At 45.4% G+C, this 27,336-nt stretch overlaps 1 protein-coding gene across 1 annotated transcript in view; it reads right to left on the minus strand.

The window, feature by feature from the left end:
- Nucleotides 1-1,958: 1,958 nt before the first annotated feature.
- The window catches only part of Dnhd1 (dynein heavy chain domain 1), a 68,514-nt gene continuing 43,136 nt past the window's right edge, over nucleotides 1,959-27,336 (minus strand). The window contains exons 25-43 of the mRNA XM_040756984.1: nucleotides 19,257-20,862; nucleotides 18,870-19,078; nucleotides 18,461-18,665; nucleotides 18,282-18,384; nucleotides 14,990-15,139; nucleotides 14,598-14,780; nucleotides 14,041-14,472; nucleotides 13,374-13,839; nucleotides 10,893-11,189; nucleotides 10,518-10,670; nucleotides 9,865-10,043; nucleotides 8,777-9,742; nucleotides 8,394-8,580; nucleotides 8,094-8,207; nucleotides 7,807-8,005; nucleotides 6,970-7,061; nucleotides 6,656-6,805; nucleotides 5,655-6,463; nucleotides 1,959-5,532 (exon numbers count right to left, since the gene is read on the minus strand). Coding sequence (XP_040612918.1) covers nucleotides 5,182-5,532; nucleotides 5,655-6,463; nucleotides 6,656-6,805; nucleotides 6,970-7,061; nucleotides 7,807-8,005; nucleotides 8,094-8,207; nucleotides 8,394-8,580; nucleotides 8,777-9,742; nucleotides 9,865-10,043; nucleotides 10,518-10,670; nucleotides 10,893-11,189; nucleotides 13,374-13,839; nucleotides 14,041-14,472; nucleotides 14,598-14,780; nucleotides 14,990-15,139; nucleotides 18,282-18,384; nucleotides 18,461-18,665; nucleotides 18,870-19,078; nucleotides 19,257-20,862 — 6,851 coding nt within the window. The 3' untranslated portion in view covers nucleotides 1,959-5,181. The remainder of the gene's footprint in view (nucleotides 5,533-5,654; nucleotides 6,464-6,655; nucleotides 6,806-6,969; nucleotides 7,062-7,806; nucleotides 8,006-8,093; nucleotides 8,208-8,393; nucleotides 8,581-8,776; nucleotides 9,743-9,864; nucleotides 10,044-10,517; nucleotides 10,671-10,892; nucleotides 11,190-13,373; nucleotides 13,840-14,040; nucleotides 14,473-14,597; nucleotides 14,781-14,989; nucleotides 15,140-18,281; nucleotides 18,385-18,460; nucleotides 18,666-18,869; nucleotides 19,079-19,256; nucleotides 20,863-27,336) is intronic.

Below are 27,336 nucleotides of genomic sequence, written 5' to 3' on the forward strand. Positions count from 1 at the left end.
GAGGAGGGGATGGATGCAGTGGAAGAGCAGTGAAAGAGATAATAGAACCACTAAGGGGCTAGGGAGAAACCCGGTGCTAGGGTAACTCCCAAGGATCCACAAGGAGGACCCCAGCTAAGACTCCTAGCAATAGTGAAGAGGATGTCTGAACAGGCATACCCCATACAGTCTGCTGAATACCCCAACTATCATCCTAGAGCCTTCATCCAGTAAATGATGGAATACAGTCAGAAGGAGGGGGAAGGGAATATATGAGCAAGGGAAGTCAACACGATGGAAAAATCTACAGAGACAGCTGAACCAAGCTAAAAGGAACTCATGAACTGTAGACTGACACCTGTGAAGACTCCAGGGCACTGATGAACTAGGCTCTCCATATGTGGGAGACAGTTGTGAAGCTTGGATTATCTGAGGGGCCCCTGGCAGTAGGACCATGATATAGTTCTGGTACATGAGCTAGCTTGTTGGAGCCTACACATTCCTTATGGTGGGATGCCATGCTCAGACTTAATGCATGGGAGAGGGACTTGGCCCTACCCCAACCCGTTGTGCCAAACTATGTTGACTCCTCATGGGAGACCTTACCCATGAGGAGGTGTGAACTCGGGGTAGGCTAGGGGGAAGAAGGGGGTGAGAGAAGGGGGAGGAACAACTGTGGTTGGAATGTAAAATGAAATTTGAAAGCTAAATTATAAAATCATGAAATTTTCAGGCAAATGAATAGTGACTAGAAAAGATCATCCTGAATGAGATAACCAAGCCTCAGAAAGACAAGATGGTATGTACTCTTGGACATTATCTGTTAAGCAAAGGGTAATCATTCTACAATCCACAGACCCAGAGAGGCTGATGGCAACTTTTTCTTGCTCCCACAAAATTTCCGCCATCTTTACTTAATGTTATGTCTTTGGTCCTCTACATGGTCTAACCACTTAAGCTTCCATACCTAAAAAGCCTTTCCATGTGTCTGGCTTTTTGTACTCACCTCTTACCATGCATCCATACTGAGGGCAACTATATTCTTTTTTATTAATGTGAATAAACCCACAATTTATTGATTGCTTAAACTGTTAGTGTACTTAGGAATGACTGGGCCACCTTGCAATGTGGTAATTTTAAGATGTTTCTTTTTTTTACATTTTTTTATCTCTTTCATTTGGAGAAAGCAGTGTTACATGCGTACCATGGTGTGTGTGTAAGTCAGAGACATTTGTTGGGAATCTGTTCTATTTTGTGGTTCCCATGGATTCAACCCCTGTTGTCAGTCTTAGAGTCAGTTGCCGTTAGCTACTGAGCCATCTCACATCCAGTATGATTTTTTTCTCCCTATCAATATAGATTGAGAGGGACTCTGACCATACTCAGAGACCCAACAAATAGAGACAGTATCTCAATACATGCTCTTGTAGTCACTGAGGCAAGGAAAGGGAGCAAAGCCAATCATCTCACTACCAAAACTTTCTGCTCCTGTGTAATTGACCAAAACAATTATCAGTGTGAGATATAGCTTCATAGATGGTAAAAAAAAATAAAAACCAAAAAACCTCCAATCATTCTCAAAGGGAAGGGAAACAGTATTTGTGCACTGTCTAGTAACTATCCAAAATTCTTTCTGATTTGTCATTCTTACAGTGACATTTGTGAAAAAAGTCTTAATGTTTCTTCTTTGTGTGTATGCATTCTTACCAGGAATATAAATAACCAAGAATGCAATTTGCTTATATACACGAAAATGTCAGATTTGTAGAAAATTCTAACTATTCACAAATTTTATTTGGAAACACAGACTCCTGCAACCCATTCTGGCCTTGAACTCACTATATAGCTGAGAATGACTTTGAATTTCTGATCTCTGCCTCCCAAGTGCTGGGATTGGTTATAGGTATGTACCACCATTCCTCGTTTTATGAGGTGCTTGAGATTAAACCCAGCAATCAATTGAGTCACATTTTCAGCTCCAAAATTAAATTTTTATTTATTTAATCAAGGATAGTTCATTTACTCCATATACTATGGTTTCAATATGTTGAAGTCCTGGTCCCAAGCAGTTGGTGTTATTTTGAGAAATGGTAGGCATTTTGGTTTTAGGGCATAACTGGTCACTGGTGATATAGCCTTGAAGAACTTATCTTGTCTCCAGCTCTTTCCTTTGTTCTTCTCTACTTCCTGACCATCATGAGGTGAGCAACTTAGCTCGTTTGTGCTTGCTTCCTCAGTCTCTTCACAGGCACACAGCAATGAATTATTAACTAGGAATTGAGATTCCTGCAACCATAAGCCGATAGCACCTTCCTTAAGTTATTCCTTTCAGGTATTTGTCACATTAAGAGAGGTTGTTGGCTGGGCGTTGGTGGTGCACGCCTTTAATCCCAGCACTCCGGAGCAGAGACAGGTGGATCTTTGTGAGTTCGAGGCTAGCCTGGTCTACCAAGCGAGTTCCAGGACAGGCTCCAAAACAACACGAGAAACCCTGTCTCCAAAAACAAAACAAAGAAAAGTGAGGTTGTTATTGTGATTAAGCCTGACTCTGTGGCTCTTTGGGACTGGTTTGGGAGAATCTGGAATAGTGTAGAGTTATACTAGAGAGGTCCCAGAATGATGTTAGAAATGATTAATGGGAAGTTTTGGTGAGAACCAAGAAGGTCAGATTGCTGATAGAAGTGTAAACAATATGGATGAGAATAAGGTCTCTCTTGGGGAATTGGATTATAGACAATTTTAATTCCAGCAAAGAACTTCTTTATATTTTAGTAGTATACTGAGTCTTTGCAAGAGGTTAAATTTAAACATTCAGCAGAGAATATTTCAAGGCATCCTGAATTAAAATGGCATGGTTATTGCTAGCTGCTTTTAGTCAGATTTATAGCAAGAATTGTTACCAAAAGCAAAGTGTTAAAATTTGAAAATTTTTCCATTTTGAGCAGAAAAAAAATGTAAAGTTAAAGCCAAGAGGAATGTGGCTGCTGAAGGGATTAGGGCCATTAAAAAGAAACTAAGTAAACCTGGGTGGTGGTGGCTCATGCCTTTAATCCCAGCACTTGGGAGGTAGTGGCAAGGGAATCTCTGTCAGCTGGAGGCTAGCCTAGTCTCCAGTGAGTTCTAGGACAGCCAGGAAACCCTGCATGAAAAACAACAAAGTAACAACAATAACAAAAAGAAACTAAGTATACTGTGTGTGGTTGTGCATGTCTACCAATGCCAGCCAGCTCTTGGAAATAGGATGCAGGAGGATCAAGAATTCAAGGTCAACCTCAGCTACATAGCAAGTTGGAGTTCAGACTGACTATATGGAGTCCTGTCTCAAAAGGTAGAAAGACATTGAAGTGGCAACTCAGTGATAGAACACTTGTTGCTATTGCAGATGACCTAGGCTTGATTCCCAGAATCGACATGATAGTTCACAACTTTCCATAGCACTAGTTCCAGAGAATCCAATACCTTCTCTGACCTTCACAGGACTAGGCATACACATAGTGCATGCATACATATATACATGCAGGCAAAACACTTATGCATGTAAAATAGACTCCCCCAAAACAGCCAAATATTTGGTATCAGAGTAACAGAAAGGTGCCTGAGGGTTTCTCAGGAATTGGCTAGCTGCCACCCATGTTAGGCACTTGGGTATAAAGGTTTTAATTAATTCAAAAGACTTGGCTTTGAGAACTGTTCACTTAGGGTCACCTAGGAAAGTGCTCCCCCATGTTTATCCATCCAGGTATTCAGAGGCCATTGAAAAGGAGCTAACTACTGCTTGAGCTAGCAGTAGACCTTGGCATTGCCTGTGTGAATTTCAAGCATGTAGAATGTAGGAGTTGTGTGATTGCAGGTTTCCCTTTGTGTTTCAGAGGAAAGTCTAAAAGCCCAATGTACGCATGTCAGGGCCAGAATCCCCACAAGATGTTTATGACAGCGTGCGAATTGTGAGAGAGGGTGGAACTGTGGTGGAGACTCCAGAAAGCTAGAGAGGTCACGGACATAGAGCATCTGCTATGAAGAAGCCACGTGGGCTGCAGATGGCAAGGCCTTAGTGGTGGGCACGGTCCCTTGCCCCTTTGAGCTCATATCACATCGCCACTTACCCAGGGTGCTTTGGGGATGGGCTATAGGACTAAATGTTCTGCTGGGTTTTGTTCTTACTCTGGCCCAACCTTTCTTTGGTGTCTGTCTATTCCATCCTTTTGGAATGGAAATGTTACCATGTGTCATATTTTAGAATATGTCTTGAGTTTTATGAGGGTTTATAGCTAAGAGTTTAGGTCTGAGGAAATTGAACGTGGACTTCTGAGAAATGCATTTGAGCTGGATAAGGTGGTTTGAGCCTCTGCTTTCAGCATTTGGGGAGCTGAGTCAGGTGCATCCCAAGTTTGAGGCCAGCCTGAAACATAGCAAGACCCTGTCTCAAAACAGAGAGGGTTTGAGGGACTATACATTTAATATAACCCTTTGAGGTCCCGTTGTGGAGTGGTGAAGTTTGGATATATTCCCCAAATGCTTGGTCCCCTTATGGTGGCACTATTAGGGGCTGACTGGATAATGAAGGTGCCAATTTCAACAATGCATGAATGGGACACAAAAAGGTGTGACCTAGGAGGAGGCTCCTGGGGAGGGTATTTTCAAAAGGTATGTGCCCCTGGAACTTCCATGGGATAGGAAATAGATTTCGAAGGAAAGCAGGAGTTTTGTGCTGGACAGCCTCATTGGTGCCCTAAAGAACATTTCATATGGAGGAGTGCTTGCTCAGCTGGTTATTGTTGAATGAGCGAGGGGCCGTGAATCTCATTTGGCCTTTGTTTTGAGTATATGACTCATTCAGAGAATGGTAATGCAGAAATGGGACATTCCAATAATGCTGCTAAATGCCTTAAGCAACTTCTCCAGTCAAAACCACCTGCTGGATATTTAATGCAAATGCTGAGACCACAATAGAAAGCTGATCAAGGAGTCAGAATTCTGTGTTAGCCATTACTAGGTTTCCTATACCCTTGTAAGCATGACTAACAGCAGGCCCCTGTACCCAGAGTACCCACAGACTCTGCCCCACTTGTTTGGCACATGTCCCTCTTCTTCCTCTATCAATAGCACCTTTTCCGCATTTTATACTCTGTGCATACTCCAATCTTCCAAATTCCAGAAGTCATTCCTAACACCACTACAGCTTTATTGGGGGACGGGGTGGCCTCAGGATAAGGTTGGGCTGCACACGTGGACCCTTCGTTGGATACAGGTGTCAGGGCTGAGCTTTGTGGGTAGTGGCAGATGCATCAGGATGTTCTTGCTGTTCAGCTTGGTGGTGTCAAGAGGCCCGGTCATGTATACGGGACAGGAGTACACATCCAGGCCCGCTGAGACTGGGGCATCACTGGCACCACGGGCTTGTATGCTTACGCTGACAGGAGGCAGAGGGCTGGGTTGGCTGGAAAAACTGTCCTGCAAGGCCCCATCCATCTGGTCCCACTCAGCATACTGGAGCTGTAACCCAGTCAGCAGCAATCCCATTTTAGGAACCTTGGGATTTGGGCCATTCTCCACCTGGGGGCGCCAGAAAACAGGCAAAGCTATGAAGGTAAGAGTCAACAGGGTCGACAAGATAGGGTGTAATCAGATACTTTGAGGAGGCGAAATGGGGAGTAGAAAGGGTGATGTCAAGATACCCGGATGTGCAGAGGGCGCTTGTTCAGCTCCTGAAGTTTCGGTGGGACACTGCCGGAGCCAGAGCCTTGGTTTCCAGTACGATTGGGGCTGGGCACCGAGGACTCCAAGTACGCCTCCCAACGCAGTGCCAGCAACAGGCGACGAGGGTGGCGGAAAGCTGACAGGTGGAATATGCGCTCTGGTTCGTTGGCATTTTCGCTCGTGCCACTGTCCAGGTAGCGAATCAACAGGTGCCCACGGCGGGACAGCTGTCGCAGCCATTGCCAGGGCAGCTGAGGCCCAGCAGGCGCATGAGATCTCCAAGGCCGAGGTAGGCGTCCAGCCCAAAGAGCTTGGGCCACTGCTGCACAGCGGCTGGAGGTGCACGGGGTTTCCCCCTTCAGCTGCTGCAATAAGCAGTCAAGGTCGCGCTGCAGTATGCCCACCAGCTGCCTCAGTTCCAGTACCTCTGTTTCTAAGAAGCCCTCCAGAGGCCGGTGGGCACTGGGCCCCAGCACCGCCCAGGGAGTGACACACTGGCCTGAGCGAGAACGGTTGGTTAGCAAAACCTGAAGTGCCACCAGCCTCTTCTTGGCTTGCACCAGGCGTTGCCGAAGTCGCCTTTCTTTACGCTGGGCGCTTCCTCTGGAAGCCGAAGGAACCCACGTGGGTGAACACTGCTGTAGCATGTTCAGGAGAGCACGACTCTGGCGTCTCAATAGCCAGTACTTGGGCCCTTCATTCAGTCCGCAGACACGAGGTTCGGCTGGTGTGGGCAGTAGTTGCATCCGGGCCTTGCACTCTGTCATGGCATCTAGCTCCCCTAGCTCTTAGGATTAGAGGTGAAGAACAAAAATTGTCTCCCCACCAGACCCAAGGAAGTAGGCCTTCCTCTGATCCCAGAATTACCAGCACTGCCCTCTCATACTTTTATTGGTGCAGATATTATCTACATTCCTGTGGGGACTGCAGTGCAATGCACTATTCCCCACTCCAGCGTGGACATTTGCCTGAAGCTTACCTGGGCTAGGCATCAGAGTGGCCAGCAGATACTGAGGTGTGTGTGGCCTGACCCAGCTCTTGTTTCTGGGACTCAGGCAGGCTCGTGTCAGGCTAGTCAGGGCCTCTCTGTCCTCTGGGTCCCCCAAAGAACCACCATAGAAAACTGAAGCTGCAGATGAAATCGGAACTTCAGTCCTTCCAGTTGCTACCACCCCTCAAAACAAAATTGTGTGTTTATCCATCACGTGTATCCTGGCCTTCAGACGTCCACCCCACCCTTTCCCAGTCTTCTGGGGGCAGATCACCATATGCAGGACAGGAGGAGGACCTCACCAGCCAGCTCTAGCAAGGCAGCACTGGGGTTGCTGAGACTGGCCCACAGATGCTCTTGGATCTGAAGAACCTTGGTCAAGGTTATTTGACTCCTAGGTAAGGATAAATAGAGTACAGTCTTAATAACAATATACTGAGACTCTTGTATATATTCTTCAGTGAAAATCTTTCTCCTGAGCTCTAGACTTATGAGGGCTCACTAGACAGTACTACTTTGTACCCCAATACAACTTGCTTTCTCCTGCAATAATCATTTTCCTCTAAGACCTATTCCACCGCATAGCCTAGTAAGAGGTATTACAGCCAGCCAGTTGTCTAAGAAGTCAAGGCACCATCCTTATTCTTCACCATATGTTTATTCCTGACCTCTACTCTGACTGCCACCCTGGTCTCTACCACCCCATCGTGATCACTTCCTGAGAGCCTCCTTAAAAGCTGTTCTTTTCTCCAGACGCACCTCCTCTGTCTATTCTTCACATGGAAGTCTGAGTGATGCTTTCAACAGATAGGATCAAGTCTCCTCTCCTACTTAAAATCCCCTCAGTTCCTTCCTGCTGTCTGCAGATAACCCGAGGCCCCTTGCCATGGCCCTCAAAGCCCTTTGTGATAAGCTTCATGTTCCTCTGTTCCATCCCCAGCATGTCCACCTCATGAAGTCATTCCTCCACTTAGAAAAGCCCTGTTTCTATCCTACTGGCTTCTGCTTTTAAGGCTCAGTTCAAAGTGAAGTTGCAAAGTCCTTGGAGAAGACTTTCTTGCCTTCCCTCTTTGGAGGTCCCAAGCTTGGTGGTGCTTGGTGTTTGCTGGGTGATTGAATAGGACTGGTGGATCCCTCACCAGCGCCCTCTGTGAGCTTGCAGCTTTAACCCATAGAGCTGTCGGTGTAGTAGGAGACCATGCAGCAGGAACAAAGGCAGTGTCTTCCTGAGGGGTTGCATGCAGAGCCCTTGCTGGGAACTCACACTGTCGATCAAGATACGGCCCAGTTCTAAGGACTGGTCCCAGAGAACAGACATGGAGTGCTGGGTCAGCACCCCTGTGGAGGAAGCAGAGTTCTGAGTCAGCACAGTACAGTCACTCTCCCCTTCTTAGGACTTGATAGCTTATAAAGCAATGCTCCTCACCTGGCAAGGAAGCACTGGCCTCAGTGGACACAATCAGCCAAAGACGGAAATCTCTGTGGACAGTGGCCACATTCCTGCTTTCTGGTTCTGCTAACAGTTCTGAGTCTGAGACCACTAAGTTTAGATAGGGGGCTGAAATAAATTCTCAGGTAATGAATAGACTGACCCACAAGTTCAGGGGTCATATTCAAGACTGGAGCAACAGACTTCACATGTGGAGACCAGCCATGAAGTCTTAGAATTCAAGCTCAGGACCAAGTGTAGGGTAGGACCCTCAAAGCCATCACGCAGTATACTTACCCCTGGCTCCATCCAGCAGTTCCAACAAGGGCTGTAGCAGTTCTCTTGGCCAATGGGGCATCAAATGACAGTTATCCAGCACTAGCCAGTGCCCTTGGAGCATAGCCTGGCATAGAGTGTTGACTACAGTTGAGACAGGATCCCCATCTTCAGAGCCTAGTGCTATCACATGCAGATGCTTCTGTGTCTAGGAACCATTAGAGAGGTGACAGAGTAACTCAGAGTGATCTTGGGGTGACTTGATCGACTCAGAGTTATGCCATAATAATCTTAAAGTACCTGTATGATTTAAAAAGACCCATGAGGATGCTGGGACAGGGCCCTCATACTCCATCCCAGCCCGTAGAACCCCACTCACCCTGGTCAAGTGACTAGACTCAAACCTTATCATGGTTAGCAGCTAGTTTCCGGATGACAGTCACTGGATGCAGGGTGGCTGTAGGGTGGCCAGGTGGTGGCAGCAAAATCAGTATGGGCTGAGTAGCCTGATTATGTTCAAAGATTACGGTAGGGGCACCCAGGTCTTCATCTAGGGGCCGACCTATTAGACTGGTGGTGAGGTCTGCTAGAGCGCCTGCCAGGCAATCTGGTCGCAGTACACGCCACAGTATCAACTTCTGGAGGAGGCTAAGTGGCTCAGAATTAAGACCAGGTGCAGGACCCAGCACAGTGGATGATAGTGACAGGTAATCCTGCCACACACTGGAGTGGCCTGCCAGGGATGCACGCAGGCCAGCAAATGGGGGCAGCAGTTCCAACACCCCACATTCTTGCCAGGCTCTTAAGCCTAGCCAGGCTGGTCTAACCACACCAGGGACCTGTGTGTTATGGCCTATGCTGGGAGAGGCTGACAGTCCAGGCCAGAGTGCCAATCTCTCTAGATTTGGTGTCTTCTTTGTCACTTGCAGCAGGGCCAAAGCACCCAAGGCACCCACCAAGGGTGCTTGGGTCAAGCCTAGGGCAGCAACGGTGCTGGTCAGTAGCTGGCGGGTCAGGTGAATTTTCAACTGCAGCAGGTGGCTAGCCAAGTCCTCTCCATGATAGCTGTCATGCGGTTTCATGCTGTCTAGAGCCCGCCTGGTGACTGCCAACCAGTTCTCTAAATGCATACAGAAAAATGGCAGCATGTTCTGTAGTGGGCTTAGGGCCTCTATAATAGCCATTCCATGACAAACTATCTGTCGGTAAGGTGTCCACAGTGCCATCTCCTCCAGCTTCTGCTCTTCTATCTCCTCCTTCTGAGCATTCAGTTGACATAGCTTTGCTTGAGTCCTCACCATTGCTCTCAGAAACTTGGACGGTTTCTGACGCTGTTGGTTCTGAAGTAGCAATATCACCAGCAACCGCTCCTGCATGTGGTAATTTGTTGGATGGATTTGGACCTTTGTGATGACCCCACAACATCACCTCCAGCTCTATACTTGAACCCTTCCCATGTTTATCCCACCCCACCAACTGGGCCCCCAGGCACCTCAGTAGCCATCACAGCTTCGGAGGTGTCCACTGCTCTGGTTTTCAGGTCCTGCCAGCGGGTCTCAAGCTCTGGACGTTCTCTGCACAGGATTTCGTGCAGCATCTGTTCTTCTAGTATTTTCATATTGAGACCCAGATCCAGAACATTCAACCTTTTCAGCAATTCACAGCCTAGTACTTGGGGTCACATGGAAAATGATAACTCACCCATGTCAGAGTCAAGCATAGAGTAGACATTTGGCTCTTTCACAGTTTGGAGCCTGCTCTGAGCCTAGCTGAATGAAACACTCTTAGGGAGGATTCTGGGGCCTAGTATGTCTACAAAGCTGTGCAAGTAACCTACTGGTCTCACTGTTAGTATTCAGGCACCTGTATTTGCCTGTCCTTTGGGTCCTGACAGAATACATCCTCAGCTGCATCACCAAGAGCACCACCTGTATACATCCACTATGTTCCCTTTTAAAAGGGCTCTTTCTACCCTTTCTCTCTGTCCCCCCCCCCCCGCCTTTCTTTTCTCTTCTGTTGCTCCTGTCCGCAGTCTGCCTCTCCCCTCCCCTTTTTCCCATTCCCTTTTCTCTAATAAAAACCCCTCCATGTGAGCTCTGTCACATGGCATCTTTCTCATGCCACTTTTTAAATTACAATACTCACCTTGTGCCAAAGCATGAATGGGAAGGGTAGTGCTCAGATACAGACAAAAGCCAGGTTGCACATGGGGTGGACTCAGATTCTCCCTTGACAGCAGCCAATGAAGTTCTTTACACCCTAGGCTCAGCTCCGTATTAGTCAAGAGCACAGGCAGGCCTGTAGAGGGAAGTAAGAACAATTATCCACAATGCCAGCACCCATGCCACCCAGTCCCTGCACAAGATTTGCTTCTGATCACCTCTCTCTTGGCTGATAAGAAGGCTCAATAAAGATTCTTCAACATGGTGGAATGTAGGGATCAGAACTGAGGTCAGATTGTGGTATGAAAATATTGTGGAGCCACAGAATTAGAGAAGAAAATGGGGCTGTGGTTCTCACCATTGGCAGCTGCCTCCAGGAGCCGAGGACCCAACTCTGGGTCAGTGCCTGAGAGCACAGTAAGGCAAGGAGGTGGAGACGGGGTCTCAGACGATACACTTGAGTCCAAGCTCTCTGACTCACTCTTTTCTTTCTCTGTTTCCTGCTCCTGCTCTGCCACCTCCTCACTCTTGTTTTCTTCTATTTTCTGCTCTGTTGTTTGGTCACTGGCCTCACTACTATCTTCTTTGTCATTGTCGTTATCACCTTCATCTTCCGTTTCATCCTCACTGTCTTGGTTTGTCACACTGTGTTTTGCTGGGATGGAAAGACACAAAAGAGTGTCTCTTAGGAGAGGAGCTTGTTTTCTCAGGAGTTCTGGTTAACCCAGGGGAGGGTTCCTGAGCGGGGGTGTAGAGGAAGACAATTCAGGAAAGCTGCTTAAGTTCTATGACACAGTTTTCGCATCTGAAAATTGGAGCTGATATTAGTGATAACCTCATAGGATTGCTCTGGAGTGGAATTGTGAGGATACACAGTATGGACCAGCACATGGCAAACAAGAAATGCTGGTTGTCATTATTACTCTAAAATTCCAAGAAAGGGGTTAGTCATCTCTGAAGTTGACTCCATTTCTGCCCTTTCTGTCAGATGATTAGAAGAGTCAATACCCACCCCATCTTTTTTAAAACGTCAGCTATTCTGACAGTATCAACTAAAAAAAAAAGTCTTCCCTGATAGGAAAATTGGTGCCTGAAACAGTGGCTGATAGGTGAAGGGCTATAAACTGTCGCACTAAAAAAGTCAAGGCTGGGGTGCTGGAAACCACAGAAGGTGGTGTGGGAACAGCCATTCCCAACCCCTTTTCTCCTGCAAGAAGAGATAAATATTTGTTTTCTTTCTAGGTTCTCTTATAAGTGGAGGCTGCCCAAGCCTAGCGTTTGTTGCATTCATTTTCTCTTGATCGCAAATTTAGCACTTTAAGCCACCATTTATTATCCTTAAGTACTGAAGGCTAGTGGTCCAGCACATCATGGCTAGATTCTCAGCTCAACCACACACTGGGCTTAGATGAATGTCTCATCTGGAGCTGGAAGCCCTCCTTCAGGTTTAGTGGATCATTTGTTGCTTGGTTGGTTTTTTAAGATAGGATCTGACTGAGTTTCCCAAACTGTCCGTAAACTGTTGGGCTCAAGACATCCTCATGCTATGGCTTCTTGAGTACCTGAGCTCTTAGGTATGTACCACTGAGCCTGGTCTTACTGGGTTTTCACAATTTCCTTCCTACAGCTGACCTTTAAGTTCCATCCATTTCCAAGCCAGCAAGTCTGTTGACTATCTGACCTTCTAATCTCTCTGTGTTTTCTTTCCTCCTCTCTGCTCGGAGGGCTCATGATTAACTTAAGCTTGACCAAGATAATTCAGAATAACAGCTCTCCTTAAGGCACACTGATTAGTAACCTTGGTGCATTAGTAACCTTCTGAAGTTCATACCAGAAGGCAAAGGTCAGGGCTGCAGGTGTAGCTCGTAGTACAATGCTTTCCTAGCATATACAATCCCCAGCACTTGAATAAAGAAAACCATGGGGACCAAAATTCTGCCCAACACTTCTGAAAATGTCTGCTTTCCTGACAGAAGAGACGTAGATTGCCAGCAGTAACTCTGACATGATGCCTGAGTGGTAGACATCTTAAGGCTATGACATATGGAATAGTTTCTGAGATGACCATAGCGAGTTTCCGCAAACTTAATAGCTTAAACTAATATTCTCTCAGTTGTGGAGGCCAGATATCTGAAATCAAAGTGCCAGCAAAGCTTCATTCCCTCCAAAGGCTCTAAAGGGAAATCTGTCTCTGCCCTCCATCCTCTGGTGAGTGGAATTTAGGTATTCCTCAGCTGTGACTCCATAACCTGCCTCCTTCATATGGTCTCCCCACCGTGCATCTGTGTCCTCTTTTCTTAAATATGACAAATGCAGAAATGTCGACTTAGGCTTCACCCATTTAAGGAACAGAATGATCTCATTCAAGGCCCTGAAGTGCATTATTTCTATAAAGACCTTCCATTCATATAAGATGAGAATTGTCCTCTCATCTATTCAACTCCCCAAACTTCTTTTACACATGGATTCCTTCATTTCCTTCTCCTAGGAAATGTTTCTGCCAACACTATTCAGACGGCTCTGTGATTCAAACAATCCCCAAAATCGTAAGCTTTAGTTGTAAGCAAGATTTCCCATGGTGTTGAGTAGAGCAGAGAAGTGGGAGATCATGGCTTGGCGTCCTATGTAGACTTAGGGCCGTTGTAACGTGAGCTAAGGCCAATAAGACAAAAACAGTAAATGAGAACAAATTTATTAATATAGTTCAGGCTGGTAAAATATGGTATGTGTTAGCTACAGAACCTCAGTATCTCCACCATGAAAGGGCAGACCACAGGAAGCTGAGAGTGCTAGGGAACTCAAGACACCCCAGAAGCATACGGCCATCATCCATGCCTACCTTTGCTGTCTTTGGAAGGTGGTGCCAACAGCTCATCCTGTTTCAGGGGTAGTGGGTTCAACCAGACGAGGGCCTGGTTGCTGGGGTCAAGCAGCAGAGGCCAGCGGCAACTGCTGAAGTGGATATGGCTTCGCAGCAGCAGGCCTAACAAGCGAGCCGACTTTGCTTGGGGCTTAAGGTCTCGATCCCACTGGTGCTGTTCAGATTCACAGCTCAGCAAGGTCAAAATCCTGAAGGGACTACGTGTGGGCAGCAGAGGGTTCTTTGGTGGCACCCCAACTGATTTCTGCTTCAGCGCCTGTGCCACATCATCTGGCTCCAGTGGTTCCTCAAAGCCCTGGCACAGAGACAGCCACTTGTCCAGCAGTTCTTGGCGTCGCTGGGGTGGGAAGGGTCCCAGGTAGACAATGGCAGCTGAGCACAAGAGGGCATCTCCAAACACGGTCTTGCAATGATCCTTCAGCTTCTGGTGTGGAGAGGTAACCAAAGCATGAGTAGTCAGTGAGGTAGGGAGGCACGTGGGAGGGCAGACAGAAGGTCACGCGAGGGGAACGAGGGATATGGAGGGGAAAGTATGGGGAGGAAGGTGTGGGGACAACGAGGAAACAAGGCATACGGTTGGATGTAAAATGAACCGGGAGAGAGACATCTGGGAAGGGGTTGTTACCTGGAGCTGTCTGGTCCACATGTGCATGGGTGTGAGCAGTGCAGTCTTCATGGGCCATCTGTGATACCGTCCACATTGTGCCTGATTGAGGTTCTCCATGACGAGGCTGTAAGAGGCTTGGGCATCTTCTAGCTTCTTAGTCAGAGACAAAGTTTGCTCTAGCAGATCATGGGCCTGAAACTGGAATTGGCCCAGGCGGGCCTGCTCCCGAGCCAGTGTTGCCTCCACCTGCCGTAGTAGCAGGCCAGTGGGCAGTCCCCGGCGCTGTGCCATCCCGTAGTGCAGAACAGCCCATAGCCAGACTGCCAGGTTTGCTGCAGGGATGCTTACTGACCTCAGGGCTGCATCACTCATACCTGGGGCATTCAGAGCTTGATTTAACTTTATCAGCTCTGCGTCAGTCAGCTTCTCCTTGGGGAAGAATACCAGCTCCTGGGACATGTGTTAAGGGGAGAAAGGAAGACATGGGTGCTCTCGACCTTGACTCAGTAGGCTGATCCTGCCCAATTCTCCCTTTATGTGACTCCTCTCCTTTTATGGTACCTCATCTTTCCTACCTGATAAAAATCTTCAGTACATAACAGCTGCTTGGCACTGGCCCAGCCTGTCTCATGGTGGAACAGGTCACACAATGCATCCGTCACCTGGACTACAGCTTCTGGTGGGGCTCGATAGCTTCTTATCTCCTCAAAGTCAGCCACCTGCAGCTGGCTCAAAGGACCTAGAAATGCCTTGCCCATCTAAATGAAGACAGATGTATGCTGCCGTGTTCTGTTCATTCTTAAGAGTATTTCCAAGGAGACCTCTCTTAAGGTTCCTCATGAGGATCCATTTCCAAACCACCCTATAACTTTGGCCTCCCTGCCTTGTTAGTCACCCCATTCTGTCCTCTGAGTATCCTGTGAATGGGTGTCCTCTCCCCAGAGAGCAGGTAGCAGAAAGAACCTACCTGCTCCAGGAAAGCCTCCTGTTGGGCCTGTAGGGCATCTTGCTGCCTGACCAGATTCTCAATGAGGCTCTCCTGGTGTTGACATTCTGCCATCTTCTGCCTGTATAGGAGCTTGCTTTGTTCAAGCTGGGCTTGATATATACCAAGATTCTGTGAACAGAGGCCCAGACCTTGCAGCTCCTTTCCCTGGGCTGTATGAGACTACCCCCACAGAGATATCATGAGCATGATAGGGTGACCTAGTCGTACTCCCAGTAGGCCACAGATTCTGCTCTGGGTCTGTGACTTATACATCTAGTAGCATAACCTTAAGTTGTGAGTGAGGGGGTGCTTTTCCTGCCATTTTATTGCCGTACAAGTAGCTCCAAAGCTCATGTAACTATTCTGCTACGTCTCTTCTCTTCCCAACTCCTTAGTAACAGTTGTCAGAGAACACTGTCCATCCATCTGGAAGCTTTCTCCCCTGTCCCCAACCTTCATGACATTGGATCTCCCTGTCTCTTCTTTTGCTATCCCTACACTACTTCCTTAATACAAGTTTCCAAGGCCTCATTTTCTTCTCACCCTACACTTCTAATGCAGCTTCTAATATCATGGTCTTGATTGACTGTACTGTGTGGAGCAGTGTTTTACTATACCATAACCATTATTCTATAAACCCAAATATCTCTAAAGCCACATTCTTTCCCCAGCCTTACACTATGCATCCATCCACTTAAGCCTCTCATAAGTCCTTTCAACTCTAACTGTCCCCAAAATGGATGTATTCATGACTCCTTAGTTTTCTTGCAATATTTCTCCTCTCTCTGTGTTCTTTTTCCAAAGAACTTTGACAGAATATTCTCAGATTACTCACAGAAAAAAATCTTGTTGCTACCCTTGGCTCCATCTCTTCTATTTCCTCAAACCTAGCTCATTTTTATAGATCTTCCCATTATACCTCCTGAATGTTTCTTATCTCCATTCCCAATGTCCATTAACAGTCAGAATCTCTCCTGAGCTGCACACTACTTTTCTAACTGGTGCCTCGATTTCTGCTTATTCCCTTCCTCCAATCTCTCATCACATTGCATACTAGTTAGTTTTCATTAACTGAATCTCATTGTTTTTGTGTCTTAACACTCACCTTTTTGGCTCTTATCTTTCTAGGCTCATTGTTTTGTTCCTAGATCACCATACTCTCCAGACATTCTGACTTTGAGTTCCTCTAGTGTGGTCAATGTTCTCTAGTCTATGTGTCTTCACTCATGGTAATGCTTCAACCCAGATGTTCTTTCTCTCACATCCCTTTACAACTGTCCAGATGTTACCTCAAGGAACAACTTTACTGTACCTTCATTGTTGTTTGCATTCTAAAGGAATGTTTTGAACATGCCCTCATTCTACACATTTTGTGCTATATACTGAGACTGCCTCCTCTTCTTTTTCCTCCCCTTCCTTCCCTTCCTCTTTCTCTCCTCTCTGGAAAACTCTTCATGGTACATCTTAGAGCACTCTGAACTTTCCTTGTCATAATATGCATAACTGTTTGAAATTGCCCAGACAAATCTAAACTATGTCCCTTAGGCTCTTTGGATCTCTGTTTTCTCATCAGTAAATTAGAAAGGGACAGTTGCTTCCTGTGCAAGGAATGTATTTTCCTTTTATCTGCCAATCAGTCTATCCTTCTATTTAAATACAAGATATAAATACAAATACAGACATACCTTTTGAGGGCCTGGGCAAAAGTTATAGTTCAATTAATTTTGTTGGTAATACCAATGAATAAATGAATTAATTATGAGAAAGGGAAAAATGGAGGATACCAGAATGATTCTGGGGATTTGACTTAGATGATTAAGAGAATGGTAGTATCATTTTTTGGGGTGAGAAACACTGGAAGGATGCATTATTAGGAACATTTAGTGAATGACCAAAGGATCTAGCCAAATGACCCTTGAGATTATGAATGTTTCCTAGCTATATTTGGAATTTCCTATATTATGGTGTGATATAAGGAATCAAGGAATAGCAGGACTCCTCAATCAAATCAATAATTCATGGAATTAATTATCTTGAGAAAAATGTAGGAACCAAGGAAAAGACACTAGAATTTAGGAAATGTAAGAAAAGAGACCCTGTTTACTTTGAACTTTCTCCAACCCCATTCCTCATTTTTTTAAACTCATCTGAGTCTTGAGGTCGAACCTGGTCATTCTATGATAGGAAGAGGGCACCAACACCTTGAGAATTCCAGGACCACAATTTACACAGAATATTACAGAAATTATGTAACATAGGGAAATAGCCCTGCTCACACTGGTATGAAGAGACCGATTAGGTATGAGAAGTAGCAAGGCCTGAAAGCTTACTAGCAGGTTGATCAGATTACCTCATGAGAATGGACACTAGTCCACTTCTCAGTAGCCAGTCCTGAATCTTTTTCAAAGACTTATGTGATACAAACTAAAACAAAGTACTATTTCAAAAGCCATTGTATTAAAAACAAAACTTCTCGCTAGTTTATAAAAATACCTCAAAGGGAATATTTGACTGTGGAAGGAGTAACAATTCCCACCCCACTAGTTTTAGGAAAATATGAGAGATTTATTTACTTAAAAGGATTGGCTCTGCATATCAAAGCAAAAGGATTAGGGTGTGGACCAGACTGGAAAGGAACTGCATTTGGGGTAACATTCAGGTGGAAAGAGGAGGGTTGATGAGCAAGGGGAGCAAGTGTCATAAGAAGTGGAGGGAAGAAAGGAGATGGTTCTGGAAAATACCCGGCAGCAGAGGCTAACTAAAGAAATGCAGGACACCAATGTCTGGTGTGCCATTTAAATAGGATTTTGTTTCTTTGCTGTAGTATTTATTTCCCTGTTTTCATTACTCATCCACATTTTCTCATTGTTGACCACAGCCTTTTGCTACTTTTTTGGAAGAATGCTGCAAAACAAAGTGACATGGGGGGGGGGAGCAGATGGCTATCATGAATTCCACTGAAGAGGATAAGGAACCCAGAGATCTCAGGGGCACACCATACTGTATTGAGTCAAGGCACGAAAGGTACCCAGGGGTAGACATTTGAGATTTCTGTGTTAGAAAAGTCAATGTAATCTGAACTATATCATGGGAAACTTTGGGTCCTGGGCCTAATGGAAGATACAGCAAGGATTAGAGAGACCCTCTAGGGGAAAGAAGACTCTAAAAGGAACAAGAACCAAAATTCACTTAAGTGGGTTCTGCCCCAGTCCCTTTTTGTTCTCTTGCTTTGACACAACTGTGTAAGTCTCACAGTCTTCTCCCTCTTTACCTTGTAGGAGCCTTTTAGCTGCTTTTCCAGGTCAGTTAGGAGGTTAGTTTGGTTGCTGTGCCTCTCAGCCAGCAGCCTCAGAATCTTCAGGGCAGAGTGGATACTAGAAACACAGTAAACCAGTGAGTGGACTCCACAGAGGGCAGAAAGAAGCAAACTGCAGGGATGGGGATGCTCACCGCCACGCCCTCATTCTCATCTTCAGGATCATCTGCTGCTGCAGCAGCAGGAACATGTCCAACAAGTCCAGGAATGTCTTGGGGGTGACAAGTGGCAATTCAGGGCACATGTGCTGATGGTAATAGGCAGATGAAAGATGGATGAGAGCCATGATTTTGGCTACATTGGGAATTAAGGCCTTGATATCTGGGCACTTCAAAGAACCTGCAATGGATATAGTTTTGGTCTGGTCTTGTAGGATTGGAAGGGAATGAGATAGCAAGAAAAGTAGAAAATATCAGTCAGAAATCAAGGAGAGGGAAAAGAAGAGTGAGATATCTGATCAAGAGGATGAGAATGCCCACCCTGGGCATTAACTTTCACTAGCCGGTTGGGATGAGTGGTAGGAACAAATGAAAAGTGGCTCACCATCATCAAGAGGTAGACTCTGAACATTCTCTAGGTGGCACTGGGCAATCCTGACCAGGGAAGCTTGGTCCCAGGGTTCATAGCGATCAACACTGGCAGTGGCCAGTTGAAGGAGCCTCAGGAAAAGGGTGGAGGGCAGCTGTTTTTGGGCTTGATCATCTCCCATCAAGAAGAACATGTGCAAGTTGCTACACACTTGCTGGTAGAACCTGTAAGTCAGGGACTCAGCTGTCATCTTTCTTTAGGCCTGTTTACAGACCCCTGTTCTAACACGGACCCTTTAGCCCACATCTTCAGAGTTTTTGTGACAGCCTATAGATATTTCTCTTGTCTTTTTGGCCAGGGAAGAGTAAAGCAGAGCTGACATGGATGGGTTCTGAGCCTTACCTATGCAATATTGTGTCCTTCTTCATGATAAGTTTGACCACAAGGTTCTCCTTGGGGAGGTGTTCTTCAATGTTATCCAGATCGGCCTCTGTGTACTGGTCAGGGAAGCTACCTGAGGTTGCTAGGGCCACCAGTCGGTGAAAGATAGCAACGCTCACATTATCAGGTACCAGAAGAGCCACTGGCTGGTTTAATACTCCAGCACACCAGCTGGCATCCCGGAGACACTGGGAAACAGCCTCCTCAGACTCAGATGGCAAATGAAAGAGGTGAGCCTGATAAATGCTAGAGGCCAGGCTGACAGCTGTATGGCGCCCAGTACCCCGAGCCACTGAGAGTAGTAGGCCATGCTGCCGGGGCCTAGCCAGGACTCTGACCAGGCGGGCCACGTGCTGGGTCATCATGTGGCACTGAGCAAGGTGGGGGTTCAGTTTTAGCCGAGCAGCTGAGGCAGCCAACTGCTTTTCCAGGTTTTCCCACTGCCGTTCCAAGTACAAATTGGAACTCTCAACGTTAGATCCCAGCGTAAGTTCCAGACTGAACACCAGGTCTGAGGGCTTCTCCTGGGGATAGAGCAGCAGCACAGGCAGCAACAAGGGTAAAGTTAAGTCCATCTGGGATGCCGTCTGCCACTTATTCTTGGGTGCCTGTGACTGGAGCTTACCACCAGAAACGGTTATATCTTCCTCCTGCTCAGCCATCTGAGTTACCCCTTCTGTGTTCTCCTTGTTTACTGACTTCACAGGGAACGACGCTAGACTGCTGTCCCCGAGGAATGAGCATGTGGTGGCCTGAATGCCATACGGATCCTCCTCTTTTTCTGATTCACTGTCACTATTGCTTAAGTCCTCCCACTGGGCTATTTCTCCCTCAGATTCTACTTCGGGCACTTTTTCCTCCTCCACCTCCTCCTCATAATCCTTGACCAAGGGCTGAGACTCTGGTCCACAACAGAAGACACTCTGAGCTATTTGTAGAAGCAAGTTAGCACAATGTGAACGTTCCCTATCGCTGTCCAGCCGGTCACAAAATGTTCTTTGTGCCTCATGTAACCAAAGACGCACCATGATGCGCATAGACATCATGATTGTCAGGCGAGTTCCACGCAAGCCAGACACCCGGCGCAGGTGCTCCTGGTGATGGAAAGTATCTACAAAACCTCGTGAGCCTGTTCTGGTAGGCAGAAGCTGCAGGCTTCCCAGAATGTGGCTCACAGAATGCAGGGAAAAGCGGTAATGTGGGCGGAGAGGTGAAGGCATGAAGCAGTTACCCACAGCCATCCAGGCCTCCACTGAAGCCCTGACGAGGGCTCTTGCTAGAGTGTGCTCCCGTTCCACAGAGGGGATGCGTTCAAGCCAGGCTTGGATACTAGGCACATGCCTGCGCAAAAGGGTGTCCTGGGTCATGTTTTCCAGGGCCAGCACGGTGAAGAGTCTGAAGAGACGTGGAGAGAGTGGGCGCTCAGAGTAGCCTGGCACTGTAGCAGTGGCAAGGAAGTTTACTGTAGGCTGCAGCGTCTGTAATTCCAAGGTGTTCCAGGCATAGATTGTGCCTTCCATTGCCTGGCGCAGAGTCTCCAGCACTGGCTGGCATATCCTCTCTGCGTCTGTAAAATATTAAGACCAGCACTGAGGACGTGCAAGTCCACATGAAAGTATTCCAGTGTACCTCCCATCCCTGCCTCCTCTTTTTCCAGCATATAGAGTTCTAAAGGAATTCTGCATATCTGATGTTTTGGCACTTGGTAACCTCTGAGCAAGTTGCCTCTCTCTACATATTCCTAAACAAAATGATATCTTATCTCTCCTCCCCTAGATCTTACCTATTCATTGCCTGAAGGTAATGAATATTGTAATATTTGCAAGCTGAGATGGTTGGAAACTGAGTCAGATCCCAATAGAAAGTGCAAATCATCTCCATTAGAGAATGCACAGTTATATCACACCTATGCTTTGATCCAGTCATGGTGGTACATATATATCTCCCAGCACTTGGGAGATAAAGACAGGTGGATCAAGAGTTCAAGGCCACCTTTGGCTACATAGTGGCTGTAGGGCCAACCTGATTGAACTACATGAGCCCCTGCCTCCCAAAAATATGCCAAGGAGATGACTCAGAGAATATGAGTGCTAGCTAAGCAACCTGACAACGAGAATGTAATCCCTGGAACCCATGTAAAACAGCCAGGTGTATTTGTAATCCTAGCACACCTGCTGAGAGATGGGAGGTAAGAACAGGGAATTACAGGGAAGCTTTGGGTAGCCTGGAGTATATAGCACAGCACTGGAGCAAGAGAGATCCTGCTGCCTCGGAAAGTGAGAGGCCCAGTTCCTGAAAGTTGTTTTTGACCTCTACATACATGCTGTGGCACATGTACACACACACACACACACACACACACACACACACACACACACCAATGAATAAAACTTTAAATGGCCTTAAGATGTGATTTTCTAGAGAGACAAGGAGAATGAGGAGGGAAGTGGGAAGGGAATTGAGAACAAAGTATAAAGACACATATGTATGAAAATACCATAATGAAATCCATTGTTTTATATCCTAATATGAAAACATTAAAGAGAAAAAAGTGATTTACACAAAACAAAATATATGTTTAACTGCATAATGGAGTTCTGACAATATGGTCACCTCTGTAAACCACCATTTTAATGCTATTTAGATTTCATCAGCCCTGAGAGCTCCTTCCTGCTCCTCTACAGTCTCCCCATTCTACCACCATGCAGACATCGCTCTTTGAACTGATCTCTATCTCTGTCAACTATGCCTCTTCTAGAAGTTTGTTTAAATAGAATCAGCTACTTGATCATATCTGTTTTCTTTCACTTTGCCCGCATTTGACATTAATATGTTTTTAGAGATCAGTAATTTGCTATTTTGTTATACAATATGCAATATTGCATTATGAAAATACCACAATTTGTAGATCTATCAACACATGGAGGGGTATTTAAGTTAGTTTCAGGCTTTGGTTTTTCCAAGTAATGTTTATCCATGTACTTTATTTATGGACATGTGTTTGATTTTGCCACAGGTAAATACAAGAAAACACTATTGTAATACAATTTCTTATTTCTCGACATTTCTACTTACATTCAACCCCACTAACAACATCATTGTATTTGTTTTGACGACCAGCTATCTTTTAAGGAAAGTACAGAAAGAAAACCACAGTTGTTTATATGCAACCACAGTCACTATGTTTGATGTTCTTAACTCTTGACTGCACATCTGGTTTCCATAAGTTACCACTGCCACGCTGTGGAACAAACTCATTTTGACCTTTCCATTTAAGCTTTTATTTATTTTATCTATTTATGTCTATGTGTGTATTTGTGTAAACATATGCCATGTATGTGCAGGTTCTAGCAGAGGCCAGAAAAAGGCATCAGATCCCCTGGAGCTGGAGTTTCAAGTGGTTGTTAGCTGCCACTTGAGTGCTGGGAATTAACCCAGGTCCTCTGAAAGACAGAGTCATCTGTCACGCACCCTTGAATACTTTTTTAGATTTATTTATTTTACATGTATGAATGTTTTGCTTGCATGTATATGTGCACCACATACATGCCTGGTAGTCATAGAGGTGAGAAGAGAGCATCAGACCCTCTGCAGCTGGAGTTATAGATGGTTGTCAACTGCCATGTGGGTGCTAGGAATGAAACTTGAGTCCTCGGGAAAAGCAACAAGTGATCTTAACTGCTGAACCATCTCTCCAGCCCCTTGAATACTTCAATAGTTGCTATAAAGTATTTGCATGCTAAATCTGTATGTCGTGCCAGGGCCAGTTTCTATTAAATGCCTCTTTCCCTTCATCCTCTCCCTCCTCCTTCTGACAGAGCCTCACTGTCAGGGTGGTCTCATGATCTTCCAATCTTCCTGCCTCAGCTTCCTGAAAGCTGCAATTACAGGCGTATGCCACCATGCCCAGCTCATTGCTTCTTTTTGATAGTGGGGTGTGTGTGTGTGTATGTGTGTGTGTGTGTGTGTGTGTGTGTGTGTGTGTTTTATTTTTTGGTTTTTCGAGACAGGGTTTCCCTGTGACTTTGGAGGCTGTCCTGAAAGTAACTCTTGTAGACCAGGCTGGTCTCAAACTTACAGAGATCTACCTGCCTCTGCCTCCCAAGTGCTGGGATTAAAGGCATGCACCACCACCATCTGGCTATTTTTCTTTTTTTTAATGTGTAGTTATTCTTTAAATTTTGTAGGAAATGTTTTGGTGGCTGTCATTCAAATGCAGATTTTCACACTAACAGCTTTAGCATTCTTTACATTCTGTACTGTTTGCAATGTTTTTTAGTCCTCCTACTTAAATATTTTCTTAGCTGAAATGTATCATTTATTATTCATCTATCTTACTAGACCTGTCTTTATTCCTTTTATTATATGCTGGCACCTTAATTACTATTTAAATTCATCATAATGGACAAAACATAGTAGAAAAGAATGACAGGTTTTGAGCAAAACAGAATTGTATTTTAATATTAATCCTGGTATTTAATAGCTAAGGTAGTTCAAAAAAGTTATAAAATTTGTCTGTTTCCTTTTTTAAAGTTGTGTGTGTGTGTGTGTGTGTGTGTGTCTGTCTGTCTGTCTGTCTTTATCTGTCTGTGTCTCTGTGTGTCTGTGTATGCGTATGGTCACCCCAAGAGGCCAGAACAGAGCATCAGTTCTCCTAGAGTTGTAGCTATAGGTGGTTGTGAGCTGCCCAGTGTGGCTGCTGAGACTGAACTCAGGTCCTCTGGAAGAGCAGCAAGAACTCTTAACCAGTGAGCTACCTCTCCAGCTCCCTAACTCCCCACTATGAACATATTCCTTGTTAAAAATCATGTTTTACAAAAATCCCCACCTGGGGCTGGAGAGATGACTCAGTGATTAAGAGTACTGGCTGCTGGTCCAACATTCACATGGCAGCTCACAATAGTCTGTAACTCTAGTTCTAGGGGATTTGATGCCCCTTTCTAGGCTTTTATGGGCACTAAGCATGCATGTTGTACATATACATACATGCAGGCAGTCACACACTTTTATAAACTTTAAGGACAGCATAAAGCTGGGCAGTGGTGGCCTGCACTTTTAATCCCAGTGCTCAGGAATAGAGGCAGGCAGGTCTACACAGCCAGGACAGTAAAGGCTGTTACACAGAGAAACCCTGTTTCAAAAAAACAAAAACCAAACAAACAGAACAAAAATATTAAACATGTGAGGCAGAACAAAGCAGGCAGCATCATTGGCTGCCATTCCTGTCTTGCCCCTCCACCCTCTGGTAGAGAGGTGAGTCCCAGGGACTCTTCTAGTCCACCTTTCCCTCTTCAAGTCCCCTGACCTGTGGCCGCCAAACCCTTCCTGCCACCGAATTCCAAAAAAGGACCTGGAGGCAGAACAAAGCAGCCAGCAGCCTGCATCAGCAGCCACCATTCCTGTTTGCCCCTCCACCCTCTAGGAGAGAGAGGGGGGAGACAGAGAGAGAGAGAGATGCCTGGAACATCCAACATTGGCTGCCATTTCTGTCTTGCCCCTGCACCATCCAGGAGACAGCAGAGGATAGAGCCTTCAACCCATACCCACTAGGAGAGGGAGAGATCCCACATATACCCACTAGAAGAAGAGATGGGAAAATGACAGTATAAGAACATATCCAACAACAGAAAGACTTCTATGGCACTACCAGAGTCTAGGAATTCCACATCAGCAAGTCCTGAACATCCCAATGCAGATGAAACAGAAGAGAATGACCTTAAAAACAACTTCATGAAAATGATAGAGACACTCAAAGAGGATATGAGAAAATCCCTTAAAGAAATGGAAGGAAAAAAAACAAACCAAAAAAAAAAAGCAAACAATCAACAAAACTCTTAAAGAAAGCAAGGAAAGCCAAGGGAAAACAATTAAACAGATGAAGAAAACAATTCAGACATTCAAGACCTGAAAACTGGTCTTGAAATAGAAACAATAAAGACAACACAAACTGAGGGAATGCTGAAAATAGAAAAGCTGGGTAAACAATCAAGAACTACAGGTGCAAGTATAACCAACAGATACAAGAGATGGAAGACAGAGTCTCAGGTACTTAAGATAAACTAGAGGGAATAGATAACCAAACAAGTGAAAGAACTGTATCACAAGAACTTTGAGTCTTTAAAGAAAGAAATTAAAGAAGACATCAGAAAATGAAAGATCTCCCATGCTCTTGGCTAGGAAGGATCAATATAGTAAAAATGGCAATCTTGCCAAAATCAATCTACAGATTCAATGCAATCCCCATTAAAATCCCAGAACAATTCTTTACAGTCCTTGAAAGAATAATTCTCAACTTTATATGGAAAAACAAAAGACCCAGGATAGCCAAAACAACCCTGTTCAACAAGGAAATGTCCAGAGGCATCACTATCCCTGACTTCAACCTGTATTAGAGAGCTATTAGTCCTGAAAACAGCTTGATATTGACACAAAAATAGACAGGTAGACCAATGGAACTGAATTGAACACCCCGACATTAACCCATACACATATGAACACCTGATCTTTGATGAAGAATCTAAAATTATACAATGGAAAAAAGAAAGCATCTTTAACACGATGGTGCTGGCATAACTGGATGCTGGCATGTACAAGACTGCGGATAGATCCATGTCTGTTGCCGTGCACAAAACTTAAGTCCAAATGGATCAAAGACCTCAACACAAATCCAACCACACTGAACCTGCTGGAAGATAAAGTGGGAGGTACCCTTGAATGAAATGGTACAGGAGACAGCTTCCTGAACATAACACCAGTAGCACAGTGAGATAAACAATTAGTAAATGGGACTACCTGAAACTGAGAAGCTTCTGTAAGGCAAAGGACACAGTCAGCAAGACAAAAAGGCAGCCCATAGATTGGAAAAAGATATTCACTAACCCCACATCTGACAGAGGGCTGATCTCCAAAATTTACAAAGAACTCAAGAAGCAAGTCTCCTAAACACTAAAGGATCCAATTAAAAAGTGGGTTACAGAACTGAATAGAGAATTCCAGTAGAGGAGTCTAAAATGGCTGAGAGATACTTAAGAAAGTGCTCAATGTCCCTAGCCATTCAGGAAATGCAAATCAAAACAACTCTGAGATACCATCTTACTCCTGTTAGAATGGCTAAAATCAAAACACCAATGACAGTTTATGATGGAGAGGATGTGGAGAGAGAGAGAAACACTCTTCCACTGCTGGTGGGGGTGCCAACTTGTACAGCCATTTTGGAAATCACTATGGAGATTCCTCAGGAAAATGGCAATCAGTGTACCACAAGATCCAGCAATGCCACTCTTAGGCATATACCCAAAAGATGCTCATTCATACAACAAGGATGTCTGTTTCACTATGTTCATAGCAGCATTATTTGTAATAGCCAGAACCTGGAAGCAACCTAGATGCCCCTCAACTGAAGAGTGGATAGAGAAAATGTGGTACATTTACACAGTGGAGTACTATTCAGTGGAAAAAAACAATGGAATATTGAAATTTGCAGGCAAATGGATGGCACTAGAAGAAACCATCCTGAGTGAGGTAACACAGTCACAAAAAGTCAAACATGTTATGTACTTACTTATATATGGATTTTAGACATGAATCAGGGGAGTGCCAGCATACAATCCCACTGCCAGAGAGTCTGGGAAACAGAACCTTCATCCACCGAATGATGGAAGCAGAGGCAGACACCCACAGCTAAACACTGAACTGAACTCCTGGGATCCAGTGACAGAAAGGGAGGACTGATGAGCAAAGGGGTTAAGACTGGGCTGGTTTAGCCCACAGAAACAGTTGATCTGAACAAGGGGGAGCTCTTGGACCCCAGACTGATAGCTGGGTGGACAGCATGGAACTGATCCAGAACTCCTGAATGTGGGTGTCAGTGAGGAGGTCTAGGTAATCTGTGGGACCTTGGGTAGTATTTATCCCTGGCATACAAATGGACTTTGGGTGCCCGTCCCACAATGAGGGATGCTCTCTCAGCCTAGACTCTTGGGGGAGGGCCTAGGCCCTGCCCTGGATTAAATGACATCAAGAAGGCTTAGTGAGTAAGGAT

Source organism: Mesocricetus auratus, unplaced genomic scaffold (assembly GCF_017639785.1).
Source record: "Mesocricetus auratus isolate SY011 unplaced genomic scaffold, BCM_Maur_2.0 Super-Scaffold_4256, whole genome shotgun sequence".
Classification (NCBI taxonomy): domain Eukaryota; kingdom Metazoa; phylum Chordata; class Mammalia; order Rodentia; family Cricetidae; genus Mesocricetus; species Mesocricetus auratus.